This window comes from Dendrobates tinctorius, unplaced genomic scaffold (genome assembly GCF_039654945.1).
Source record: "Dendrobates tinctorius isolate UK_male_01 unplaced genomic scaffold, ASM3965494v1 ptg000258l, whole genome shotgun sequence".
NCBI classification, from domain to species: domain Eukaryota; kingdom Metazoa; phylum Chordata; class Amphibia; order Anura; family Dendrobatidae; genus Dendrobates; species Dendrobates tinctorius.
In genome coordinates this window covers 6112549-6124565 of record NW_027361925.1, presented here as the reverse complement: position 1 = coordinate 6124565, position 12017 = coordinate 6112549, and the positions used below count along the sequence as shown (strand labels likewise).

Below are 12017 nucleotides of genomic sequence, written 5' to 3'. Positions count from 1 at the left end.
TAAAGTATCACAGTCATAAAGCACACCAGGGTCACAAACACTCGGCCAAGGATCTGAGTATAAGCGACGAGGAATGAGTCCACAATGAGTGAGGCCATCCAGATTAACCTCTGAACAACCTAATCCCATGAACTAAGCAGATCATGACAGATACAAAGTAGATTGATGCAGTTTTGCTCAACGCGTTTCAAAGTAATTATGAAACGCGTTGAAGATGAAGATTATGAAATGTGTTGATAATAAAGCTATATTATGCCTATTTTGTATCCTGGACCATTCTTTTGGATCTCCATCAGCAGCGCAGACAACCCACCTATTGTTTCTCTTCTGGTATTTATTTAAAACATGACATACTGAAAAGAGCCAAAATCCACAAAAACATTACAAAAATGCATGTAAGAAAAAAATGCACTCAAAAACGCAATGGAAAAAACACAAGTAACCTAATTTACTTAAAAGGTGCAGAAAATCTGAAACATCAAAACCTTAAGGCTGTGTGCCCACGTAGCGTTTTTTAAGCGTTTCCGCAGCGCTTTTAGACAAGCGTTTCTGCTGCGGAAACGCTTAAGAAAAGCATCCAATGAAATTATAATTGATTCCGCACATGTTCCAATGGTGCGTTTTTCACCGCTGCGGAATCTCTTAGCGGTAAAAAACGCAGCATGTTCATTAATTTTGCGGAATCGCAAATTGAATTGGCTAAAACGCTTTGGAAAACGCTTGTGAAAATGCTTGACAAACGCTTACAAAAGCGCGTCACAAACTGCATGCGTTTTCTCGGGAAGAGGTTGTGCGTTTCTGCTCAGGAATATTTTGCTTGAGAAACGCTATGTTGGCACATAGCCTTAATGCTTATCCTGGGAACTTAACCTTAGGGTTTCTACCCCCAATGCGGTTGTTATTTGGAACATCACTTTAAAGGCATATCTGAACTTGCTAAGCAATCACAATAGTGATCAGGGAGTGTCCCATAGCCATTCATTACTTTTAGGGCCACTCATCTATAGATGAGTTGTCTTGACTAGTGCAGTCCTCAGTGCATCTACAGTGGTGGTCTCTGCTTCTATATCAAGCTCATCTCCAGTCTCATTGAGGCTAGTTTCACACTAGTGTTCGTGGGCGCAGCGCAGGGCCGCCACTAAGCCCCGCCCCCGGCCGCGCCCCCTCCGGTCAGTTCCCCCTCTGATTGCATGAGGCTGCATGTGATCAGCGTATCCTATATTTAGCGTTGGATAGCCTGATTGTGCGCTGGCCTGATTTTGCTGGCGCTGCCCTGCGCACTGTTTTGCATTTTTGTGCTCTGGGCGCAGCGCCAGCAAAATCGGACCAGCGCACGATCAGCATATCCAACGCTAAATATAGGATACGCTGATCGCATGCAGCCTCATGCGATCAGAAGAGGAACTGACCGGAGGGGGCACGGCCGGAGGCGGGGCTTAGCGGCAGCCCTGCGCTGCGCCCACGAACGCTAGTGTGAAACTAGCCTAATTCATGGCATATGGGCACTGAGTTTTTTTTAAACTACAGCTAATCAAAAGGTTGCAAAAATGCTTTAGAAAACAAAACCTATTCAAGGTTTAGAAAATGTTTCAGGAGACAAAAAGCTCCTCCAAAAACTTCCTAAAAAAAGAGGGCTTTCCAAATCAGGATTTGCATTTTTTTTGTTTTTTTTGTTTACCATATTTTCTTTATCTTGTGTTCTTTGTTGAGTTTTCTTTATAGTGTTCTTTATTTTTGTTTTTTACCTTTTTTATGTTAGAACAAAAGGTGGTATGTTTCACTAAAGCATTGCAAAATTTGGGAAAAAAAGTTGGTTGTACAAAAAATTATTCCAGAGGGGAAATGGAGTACAAAAAATTATGATTTTCTAAAAAGTTGGAATTGATGATTCGCCTGCAAACTTCTGTAAAGGAAAAAAAACAAGGCCAAATTTTTGAACACACACAAAAAAAGAAAAACAAATACAATTTTATTAATTTTTTTTTTTAAAAAAGCGAAAATTTAGCACAAATAAAAAACTGATCACAACCACTAAAAGCTCCAAAAACTAGACAAAAAAGGAACAAAAGCAATAATGAATCAGGCAGCAGTGTGCATAGTCTTACTGCTCTAACTGGCCTAACTACCTACAACTAAACATGAGGTGTGGTCACTGGTTGTTTTGTAAACTTAAGTCCAAGCTTGTGTACTCTACCCCCCTCCCCCGCACATATGACCTCTGACCTCTGCTAGTCTACAGAATCATCTTTTGCAATGTACATTAAAAGCGCAGAGAATGCTTAATTAAGATCCTATGTCACTATGTAGTAGGTGTAATAGTAACATAAAGAAATACCTCCTATTAGAAATGTAGTATAGTTCTTCTGAATTGCTATGTCTCTTACCCCATGTGCAGGGCATTGCAGCAGCTTAGGTATCCATGGTTACGATCACTAGCAATTAAACTGTCACTATACAGTGGTCATAACCATGGATACCTAAGTTACTGCAATGCCCTGCACATAGGGTAAGTGACATAGGTTATCAGGAGTACTATGCCATATTTCTAATTGGAGGAATTTTCGAATATTTTTATTATTACACCTACTACATATTGGGATGGGAGCTTTGAGATTTAAATACCCCTTTAAGACATTGTAAGTTTACATACATTACTTGACAGGTTATACAGTATATACACTAAATACCACTGGATGGCTTGGCTGTCTTACTATACAGGTGAGGTGGTCAGTTTCATAGAAACACATCGATCACATACATTTCTGCAGCTTACAATGTCGAACAGATAACATGTTAAACAATAACCAGTATGACCAGTTATTTCACTAACTTTTCACAGTTTAAGAAAACATCTTTCTAATGTGGCGACAATCATGCATAGATCGTCCCCCTAACCCCTTCATGACATTCGTAGTACTGTCATGGCGAAATGTTCTCAGGCAAATTTGTTTTTTTTCACAGTTTGCTGCTTCTGTGTTTTTAGATCTTTTAGTCAGACGTTTCTGTGGTTAGTGAAGTACGATTATAAGATTGTGTTTCATAAGTGTCTACACTTGACAGATACATCACGTTTTATACAAAGAAACAATATTTCCAGTGTTCTCCGTAATTTTTCAAGACCTCTGCCCTTCGCCCTGGCAGCTGGATATCATCTTCTGGGCCTAATCCTACTGATGACAGCCCATTCTTGCCTAATCAGTGTTTAGCATTTATCACGATTTCTGTGGTTTTGTTTGTCTAACCACATTTTGAGGATCCCAAATTCTCAATGAGATTGAAGTCTGGGGTGTTTTCTGATACTGGACTCAAAATGTCAGTGTTTTGTTAACTGAGCGACTTAGTTATAATTCTTTTCTTGTGATATGGTCGCCATCATTCTGGGAAAAGTATTGTTCTTCACCAAATTACTCCTGGATCGTTGGGAGAAGTTGCCCTTGGAGGATGTTTAAATGTCATTCTTTATTCAGGTCAGTGCTCTTACGCAAAATTGTGAGTGAGCCCCCTCCATGGATGATTCGCCCCCACATATGAATGGACTCAGGATGCTTTACTGTTGGCATAACACAGGACTTATGGCAGCACTCACCTTTTCTTCCAGATGTTCTAAACACTCTGAAGGTGGCTTTATGAGAAAAAATAACTTTACCCCAGTCTTCTGCAGTCCAATCCCAGTATTTACTACAAAGTTATTTTCTCTCATGAAGCCACCTTCAGAATGACTGAAAAAAAGGCTAGCGCTGCCATGATTCCTGTGTCATGCCAACAGTAAAGCATCCTGAGACCATTCATTTGTGGAGGCCTTTCATCCAAAAAGAGTGGGCTCAGTCATTATTTTGCCTAAGAAGACTGCCAAGAATAAAAAATAGTGTTTAATCATCCTTCCCGAACAACTTCTCCCATTAATCCAGGGGAATTTGGTCAATGATTAATGTTTTTTCCAGCATGATAGAGACCATGTTACAAGGCAAAAGTGATAACAGAGTTCCTCAGTGAACAAAACATTGACATTTTGGGTTAATGGTTACGGAACTCCCAGAGCTCAATCCCATTGAGAACCTGTGGTCATCAATTCTCGAATGTGGGTGGAGAAACAAAAGCACAGAACTCTTGATACCCTGAATGCACTGATTAGACAAGAATGGGCTGTCATCCATCAGGATTTGGCCCAAAAGCTGATATCCAGCTGCCAGGGCGTCTTGAAAAATAAGGAAAAAACACTGTAAAAATTGAGTCATTGTATAAACTTGTATTTGTCAGTAAAATGATAAAAACTTTTGAAATACTGATAATTGTACTTCAATAACCATGAAAACATTTGACTAAAAGATCTAAAGACACTGAGACAGCAAACTGTGAAAACCAAAATTTGTGGCAGCCTCAAAACTTTTGGCCATGACAATATATACAGCTGTGTTATACAGCCAGCGTCTGCCTCTAGCAGCAGTGATCAGTTAGCTTAGATCGCTGCTGTTTAACCACTTAAATGCTGCTGTAAATCTCTAACAGCAGCATCAAAGTGGCACAATCCTAAGGCTTCATAAGAAATTTCTAATTTCACTATATGCTACAATACAGAAGGATTGTAAGAAATAGTTCAAGAGATCAAATAAATCCCTTAGGAGAACTTAAAAAAATCATTATATATTTTCCTAGGTATTAAAAATTGTAAAAAAATGTTTGAACTACCTTCTATTTGGAACACATAACTCTGTGATCATGGTTTCAGATATTAATATAAAGGTTATTTCTGTTATTTCCAGATAATTAATGACTCACAGATATCCCGTCAGGCGTTAAGTGAGATAGAATCCCGGCATAATGATATTGTACGGTTGGAGAGCAGCTTGAAAGAACTTCATGATATGTTCCTGGACATCGCCATGTTGGTTGAGAACCAGGTAACCATATGGGTTAATGTGTTAATGTACAAGGACAGAGACCATGAGAACGTAGATGACATATGGGGAGAAGTTATACAGTATGAACTTCTTGGTGGTCTATATGAGGAAATAGGCAGTTTCTAAAAGGCCCTTTAGAAAGTCACATGTATCGTTGGATGTCTCAGTTGTGTCCTGTTTTCTATCTTTAATGCTCTGCTTGGAGACTGAGGCTCGACAGCTCAGGTAACTACATTTTCTGTCGCTCGTTGCATTCCTTCTCCTGAGTGAAGATTATCCAGCTGCATTTATTAAAGCATTCTGTTTTTTACAGGGGGAAGTGACAGATAATATAGAGATCAACGTCATGAAGGCAGTGGATCATGTAGAGAAAGCGCGTGTTGAAACCACAAAAGCTGTAAAATACCAGAATAAAGCACGAAAGGTGAGAAGATGAGACACCAGATGACTGACAAAATAGTACCACAATATATTTACGACAACTAAGGGTTTTGAGACTCAGGGAAGGTTCATGTAGAAGACCGTTGACAGTACCTTGTGATATGGCTCTACAATATCTCACCATAGTTATGTATCTGTGCACTTCTAACTTTCTACATCCTGCTTCTGCACCTTACCCTTGTTATCTATAAATGCTCATCGCCTTGGATCTTCCACATCTTCATACTATTTCCTACCTGTCCTAACCAATGCTTGTCTACCACATGTATTGTACCTGCCATCCTTCTATCATACTCCTGTACACCTCTCTCCTCCTGCTTCTGTTCGCCTATTGCTTTTTTTCCTTCTTTCTTTCATGAAGGGTGCTCTTATAGACCGCATAGAAAATAACATGGATGAGTCGGTGGGTTTTGTGGAACGAGCAGTGGCTGACACAAAGAAAGCAGTAAAATACCAGAGTGAGGCCAGGCGGGTGAGAATTCCCCTGAAGCAACATCCACACCCTTAGTATCTAGTTTGACAACTTGTTTTGTCAGTAGGATATCACATTGCAATGTGGTTAACCTGATGTCCGGGTTCAGATCCTAGCTGTGTCTCTTAGATGGAAAAATACTTTGCAGTGCTTGTTCTTCCTTCCATCAGTCCTTCATTTTGTATGTTGTTTTCTTTTGTCTATTGTTTTCTTTTCTCTATCATATCTATGGCAAATACAGCACTTCTTGGACCATCACTTTTTTCTGCTATCCACTGCATGGTGGGACATACATGTTAGACCAGGTTTGTGAACGTAAGTGAGGAATACCCTGACCAGTGGACATGCGGGCAATATATTAATCAGGCCATGTCCTTGTATATAAGACTCTGACTGTAGGCACACCGATAATTTATCTAACATATGAGTGTCCACTAAGATTGACTTTCATGCTTCTAGTTGAAAACTTGAGTAGATATACCTTAGTACAATTTATTATTGTGGCTATACTCATAGGGTTGGACGGTATTTGCTTTATAAATATCAAAAAAGTTCCACAAAAATTATGATAAAAATTCTGATAATGAAAATGTTTTAACTATTTGTACTATGAGTAGCAGCCCGGTACACAACACTTTCCCACTGTATAATTGTCACCGTCACTGAAACAGGAGTATGGCTGTAAGTGATATTTTTGTAATCAATTACTTATCCCTCTCATGATATTGCCTCCCTCCAGAAAATGATCATAATTATTGTGGTGGTAGTTATTCTACTAGCAATTATTGCCTTGATTATCGGCTTATCTGTGGGACTGAAGAAGTAAGAGTATGACCGTGGTGTTGGGGGAAAGGCAAACCCAATTGTAAGTAGAGAACTTTTGGGGGATTTGGGGAAAACCGGAACATGACAATCCCGATATGACAATGCTTTAAAATAGTTGGTACTATAGTACAGAGCAATATTTCTCAAAATGTAAGCTAGTACCCTACAAACAAATTATCTCAAGGCAATACCCTCTATGAGGATGAGGGCAGTATGATGGTCCTCAAGAGAAGTGGCATGTACTCCCTGGTACATTCACCACAGATTGGCTGTTTACTGAAGATATTATTCCGTATCCTGGGGATAGGAGAACCCATATCTTGCATCCTTGAACCCACACTCAATCCCAAATCATTAAAACTGAAAAGCAGCCCAAACAAAAAACAAGACAACAACCTCGAAAATGGAGGAGACCTGCAATACATGTTTGATAAACTTTATTAAAATTAATGAGGAATTAACCCCCTCCCGACAACGGCAGTTTTCTTTTTTTTTTTGCACTTTCGTTTTTTCCTCCACTTCTTCTAAGAGCCAGAAACTTTCTATTTTTGCGTCCACATAGAAGTATGGGAACTTGTTTTTGTACAAGACAAGTTTTAGTTTTCAATGACATCATGAAAAACAGGTGTGGTGAAGCTGCACAAAAAATGCAATTCTGCAATTGTTTTTGGTTTTGTCTTTACGGCGTTCTTTGTGCAATAAAACTTACCTGGCTATATAATTTTCTGTGCTACAGCTGGCATCTACGTGGTTTGGTACGGGCTCAGCTGCTGAGCCCGCTCCCTACACATGGACTTGACATAACATGAACTATTACTTCTTATGTCGGGAAGGGGATTAAAACGATGATGTATGATAAAGTAAATAATGTCCAGTTGTGCAATATAAAACTGGAGATCCACTATTATGTAGGAGCCAGTGCATGTTAAGACCAAGTAGAGTGATCGAACAGATGAATAATATAACAATGATGTGGTCTATGACTAATGTAAATCAGGCTAGAGTCAAGGGGGTGGTCTTGGTTGTGCACCACATTCCTGATATTATGTGATCTTATTTTCTTTACACTTTGAGGTTACCTTCAGTCGCTGCCTTTGAAAGGGGTCCTGTCAAAAACTTTTACCCCTCAAACCGTTAATGCAATTGTGTAGCACTTTAAAAAATAGGTCAATCCCTTTCTGACTTCCAAGCGAGAAATCACATTTGGAGTTGTGTCTGGAAGTGAATGATGCTTCTCAGCCTCACACTGTATTCCCTAGCAGCACCCTACAATGGCTGATTGACAGGTTGCTTGAAAAATCCATAGCCATTTACCAGAGTAAATGACTTGTCAATCAGCCAGGAAAAGATGCCGCTAGGTAGTGAATACAGTGCGAGGCTGAGAAGCTAGAAGTGTATCCTCACACCCAAATGTGAGGGTAAATTTTTAAGACACGTACCAATTAAAACTTTGTCTACACTACTTGGATTTATTTGAATGCTTAGATCCTTGTTTTTAGCTTGATTTATATTATTTGTAGACCTCACCATTGTTATTGTATTGCTCTGGTGGATTCACTTATAATCCTATACTTGCGTTTTACATGCGCTAACAGCTTCATAATGGTGGATCTCCAGGTTTCATAGTGTACAATAGGACATTCGTTCCTGTTTCATACATTCTTCTTTTAATATTCCTCATTGATGTTAATGTGTACTATGGCTCGACACAATGTATTAAACAAATTATATTGCAGCAAAGTCGCCTTCATTTAGTAGTTTTTCTCCATAAAATTGTAACTGGAAAGGATGAAACAACATTCCCTAGTTATATGGGAACTCTAAAGCAATATTACACTGACCACTGAATGATTGGATCATATTGTGCCCTATGTGAAACATCATAAGGTTGGGCAAAAAGAGCTACAACGTGGCCTAAGACTGGACCTGATTGTCCCCTGATATGGGTGGTTTGACTCCACCTGGTTTATATCTTTCAAATTTAGCCAACACCAAAAAAAGGATGGATCTTTCTGAAATCGGGATGCTAATAACAGGTCATGTGTAATCCAATCTTTGTGTGTACGGATTTTTTGCAATTTATAACAGATCATTGATGTGTGGTAATGTTTATAGACTCGTGAAGGCAGACACCTAAGGTTATAGATCTTAGATGAGAACTTGAAACATGTCATAGAGTGTCTTGTAGTTTTCTGTAACATATCTTTTTTTTTCCTTTATCCCTAGTGTAGCACTCCATTCTTGAACCCAATCATTCCAATTCTACTGATCCTAACTTGCTCCTAAACTTCACCTGCCTCACCACCCAGGTTTACCCATTTTCCACCACCAGTAGAAGGATCCATGCTCCAACCTTTGGGAAAACTCACTCATATGTGGAACTTGTGGACCTATGCTTTCTCCTTGTGATTGTGGCATCATCATTCTCTATTGTCCAGAATTCTATACTCGGAGAAGGATAGGACAATAGAACATTAAACCTCACATTATTTCTGTATATTTTACAAAGACACACTGAACCACGAGGTGCTGAGTTAATAAGGCCATTTTGTGAAAACTATGCAGGCATGTGCCAAACAAGAAACTATTCTCATGTTGTACATTGACTCTTGGGATTTTAGAGATAGATGGTGTGAAGACTAAGTTGTAACTTTAACCAAAATGTTAAATTATTAATATGTTTGATCAAGTTCAATATTTGAGCCTAGTTACCTGGAAAGAGGTGACTTGTTTTTTTAACTACAGACTACTTATAATTTCTATAACTTTATGTCTTCTCAAGGCTCTTCTCTGCTTTAAGTTTAGTGATAAATCTGCCTTAAGCCAAAGACCAGAGTAATCTGAGACAGACTAGTTTCTATGGATGCACTAGAAGACAGCTGCAATGTAAAAACTGTGGCTGTTAGGTAATTTTCTCCTAGCAAACCACACTGTCAGACATAACAGTTTGGAGCTGGACTGGCAATGTACTGACTAATATGGGAAGAGGAAAATAGCTTAGTAGCTGTAGTACTATATTTTTTTTAGAGTCCCTGATTCATAGAGCAAGACTGTGGCCCCGATTCATCAAAGTCTTAGATCTTCCAAGTAGTGAGGGATCATCAAGATTAGGATATAATTATATTATTGGGTGTAATCAGAATCATGTGTTTCCGGGTCGGACAAATACATCCGTCATGACATACATAGGTTAAGAAGTCGAAAATTCTACCCTAAACACAAAACGCGTCTTTCTCATTACACTCAATAAAGGCAATGAAATATATTAATTTTGACAATCTTTAACTTTGACAATCCTTCGCAGTTTGGGGAATGTCTGTTATAAACGTCTTTTATTCCACTAATGACTTCAAATGTCAAGAGTGACCTCATTATGGTGTTTGCTGGCACCACTGGCAAAATAGATAAGAAAGTGGAAAATGATGGGTGTTATATAATGAGAGGTAATGGGTGGATTATGAAAGTGGACTACAAAAAAGATATTTGCTTTCCTATAAGCTATGCACATTACTTAGTTGCACTGTGTGAAATACAGAACTATCAATGCTCTCCAGTTCAAGCAACAATTAATTGGTTGCTGTTCAGCATTTAATGTTGCACTTCCAATATGGCCAGCCGCAACTTTACCTGGTAATAACATCTGATACAGTAATAGCAGTACGTCTTAAAAACCTATTACCATCTTTGCCTTTCATGGCTGAGACAGAAATAACTACTTTTAATTCTCGGCGAACAGAATTTATTCATTAATGACTCATGTATTATTTACAGATGCTAGGAAAGCTGCATAGAACTTTTTCCTACTTGTTCTTAGACATTAAAAGGGGTTTCACTCAGAATGTGATAAAAATGGCCACTGTAACATATTTCAAGCTGCAACCCATCCTTGTCATATATCAGAAGGGGTTAGTCTGAAGAATCACAGCTAAAGACATGTCTCAACTGTCACAGGAGCAGCATCCTGACCTGATCTGCTCTCTCAGCCAATGGAGCATTACTGTAGCAAGACAGAATGTGAACTTTTCCTGCAGAACAGGCTATTTTTCTCCAGCTAGATTTCCCTTGCTAGATTTCTGCTCCACAGCTGAGTGAGCAGATCAGCTCACAATGCTGCTCCTCTGACAGTTTAGACACGTCTCAAACTGTTTTTATTCAGGCAGCATCCTATCCTGATACGTGTCTAAGACGGGTTGCAGCTTGTAATTGGTAATAGTGGCCATTTTTATAACCCCTTGAACAAACGACCAGTTATGACACACTAGTGGAGCTCGTTTTTTTTGAAGAACAGATAAAGACGATAACACTTTGATACAACAGTAAATGTAGTTGTCTCCTTCCTATCCCACATGTTAAAAACCTGACAAGCAGACAAGACTACTGCAACAGGTTCACAATACTGTTCTCAGGCATTAGTAAGAGAAGAAGTCTAATTATACCCATTAATATAACAAACAGTGTAGAATACGTCAGATTTGTTTGTGACTTAAGTATTTTATTGGAAATATGAAGGAATTTTAAGTACATTTTTAGACTAGTATAACCTGTATTTTAGGTTTGGTGGGTTAGAGGGTAGCAGACAATAAAAGTAGTTATTGAGAACATTCCTAATCTGCCACATCACGCAGGGAAATGTGGTATGTGTTACATTCTGCTCTCATACATGGAGGGTTATTGACATAACCGGCATTATTGGTAAGTTGTTGAAGCCTGAATTCCTACTTGACCTTCCAATATGGTAACTGAACGGAAATAAGATACACATAAAGAGCAAAGCCGCAGTTGTGCACTGTAGGCCAGTGACTGGAATACTGTGGCCACTGGGGTGCTGCTTGAGGTGTATTTGTGTCCTACAATGAGAAATGACAGAGTTTCTATACCCTCACAGCCCTGCTGGTGATTAGGTAGGGAGGTGTTATGTGTAATAATAATCACAGACATACAGTAAGTTGTAGTTAAGCTGTGTCAATAGATAACAAAGTACACAATAAATTACATATAAACAAGGTCGGTTCTGTGTTTTCATATAATGAGACAATTACATAGAATGTAGAATGTCTCAACAGCAATAGACAGTGCCACCTTGTGGACATATTTAAATAAATACGACTTGAAAGGAGCACCTAGTATAAAACTACACTGTCCATGCCTGATGCAGGGTCTGAGGGGGCGCTCCATGACACAGGGCTTCTCCTATATCAAAGAAGTCTGTTACCAGGAAAGATCTTCCTAATGTCTGTTAGTCCTTACTCTATTAATCCATAAGAAGAATGTTTAAAGAAGGTCTGTCACTTGCTCAAAGAAACTTAGTTAAATACCTTGGAAAAATCCATGAGCTCCACAGATTCTGCATCTCTTTTCTATTTTGCAATACATCACTCCAT

The 12017-nt window shown here is 38.9% G+C and overlaps 1 protein-coding gene across 5 annotated transcripts in view; it reads left to right on the top strand.

Moving 5' to 3' along the window:
- STX3 (syntaxin 3) overlaps window positions 1-11639 on the top strand; it is a 76843-nt gene extending 65204 nt beyond the window's left edge. Inside the window, exons 8-12 of one of the 5 annotated variants that reach the window (XM_073558815.1) lie at window positions 4761-4898; window positions 5212-5322; window positions 5701-5811; window positions 6551-6676; window positions 8863-9001. In XM_073558815.1, coding sequence (XP_073414916.1) covers window positions 4761-4898; window positions 5212-5322; window positions 5701-5811; window positions 6551-6637 — 447 coding nt within the window. In that variant the 3' untranslated portion in view covers window positions 6638-6676; window positions 8863-9001. Of the gene's footprint in view, window positions 1-4760; window positions 4899-5211; window positions 5323-5700; window positions 5812-6550; window positions 6677-8862 lie in introns of all 5 variants that reach the window. The other 4 variants (XM_073558813.1, XM_073558812.1, XM_073558811.1 and 1 more) reach the window with 4 other exon arrangements.
- The last annotated feature ends 378 nt before the right edge of the window (window positions 11640-12017 follow it).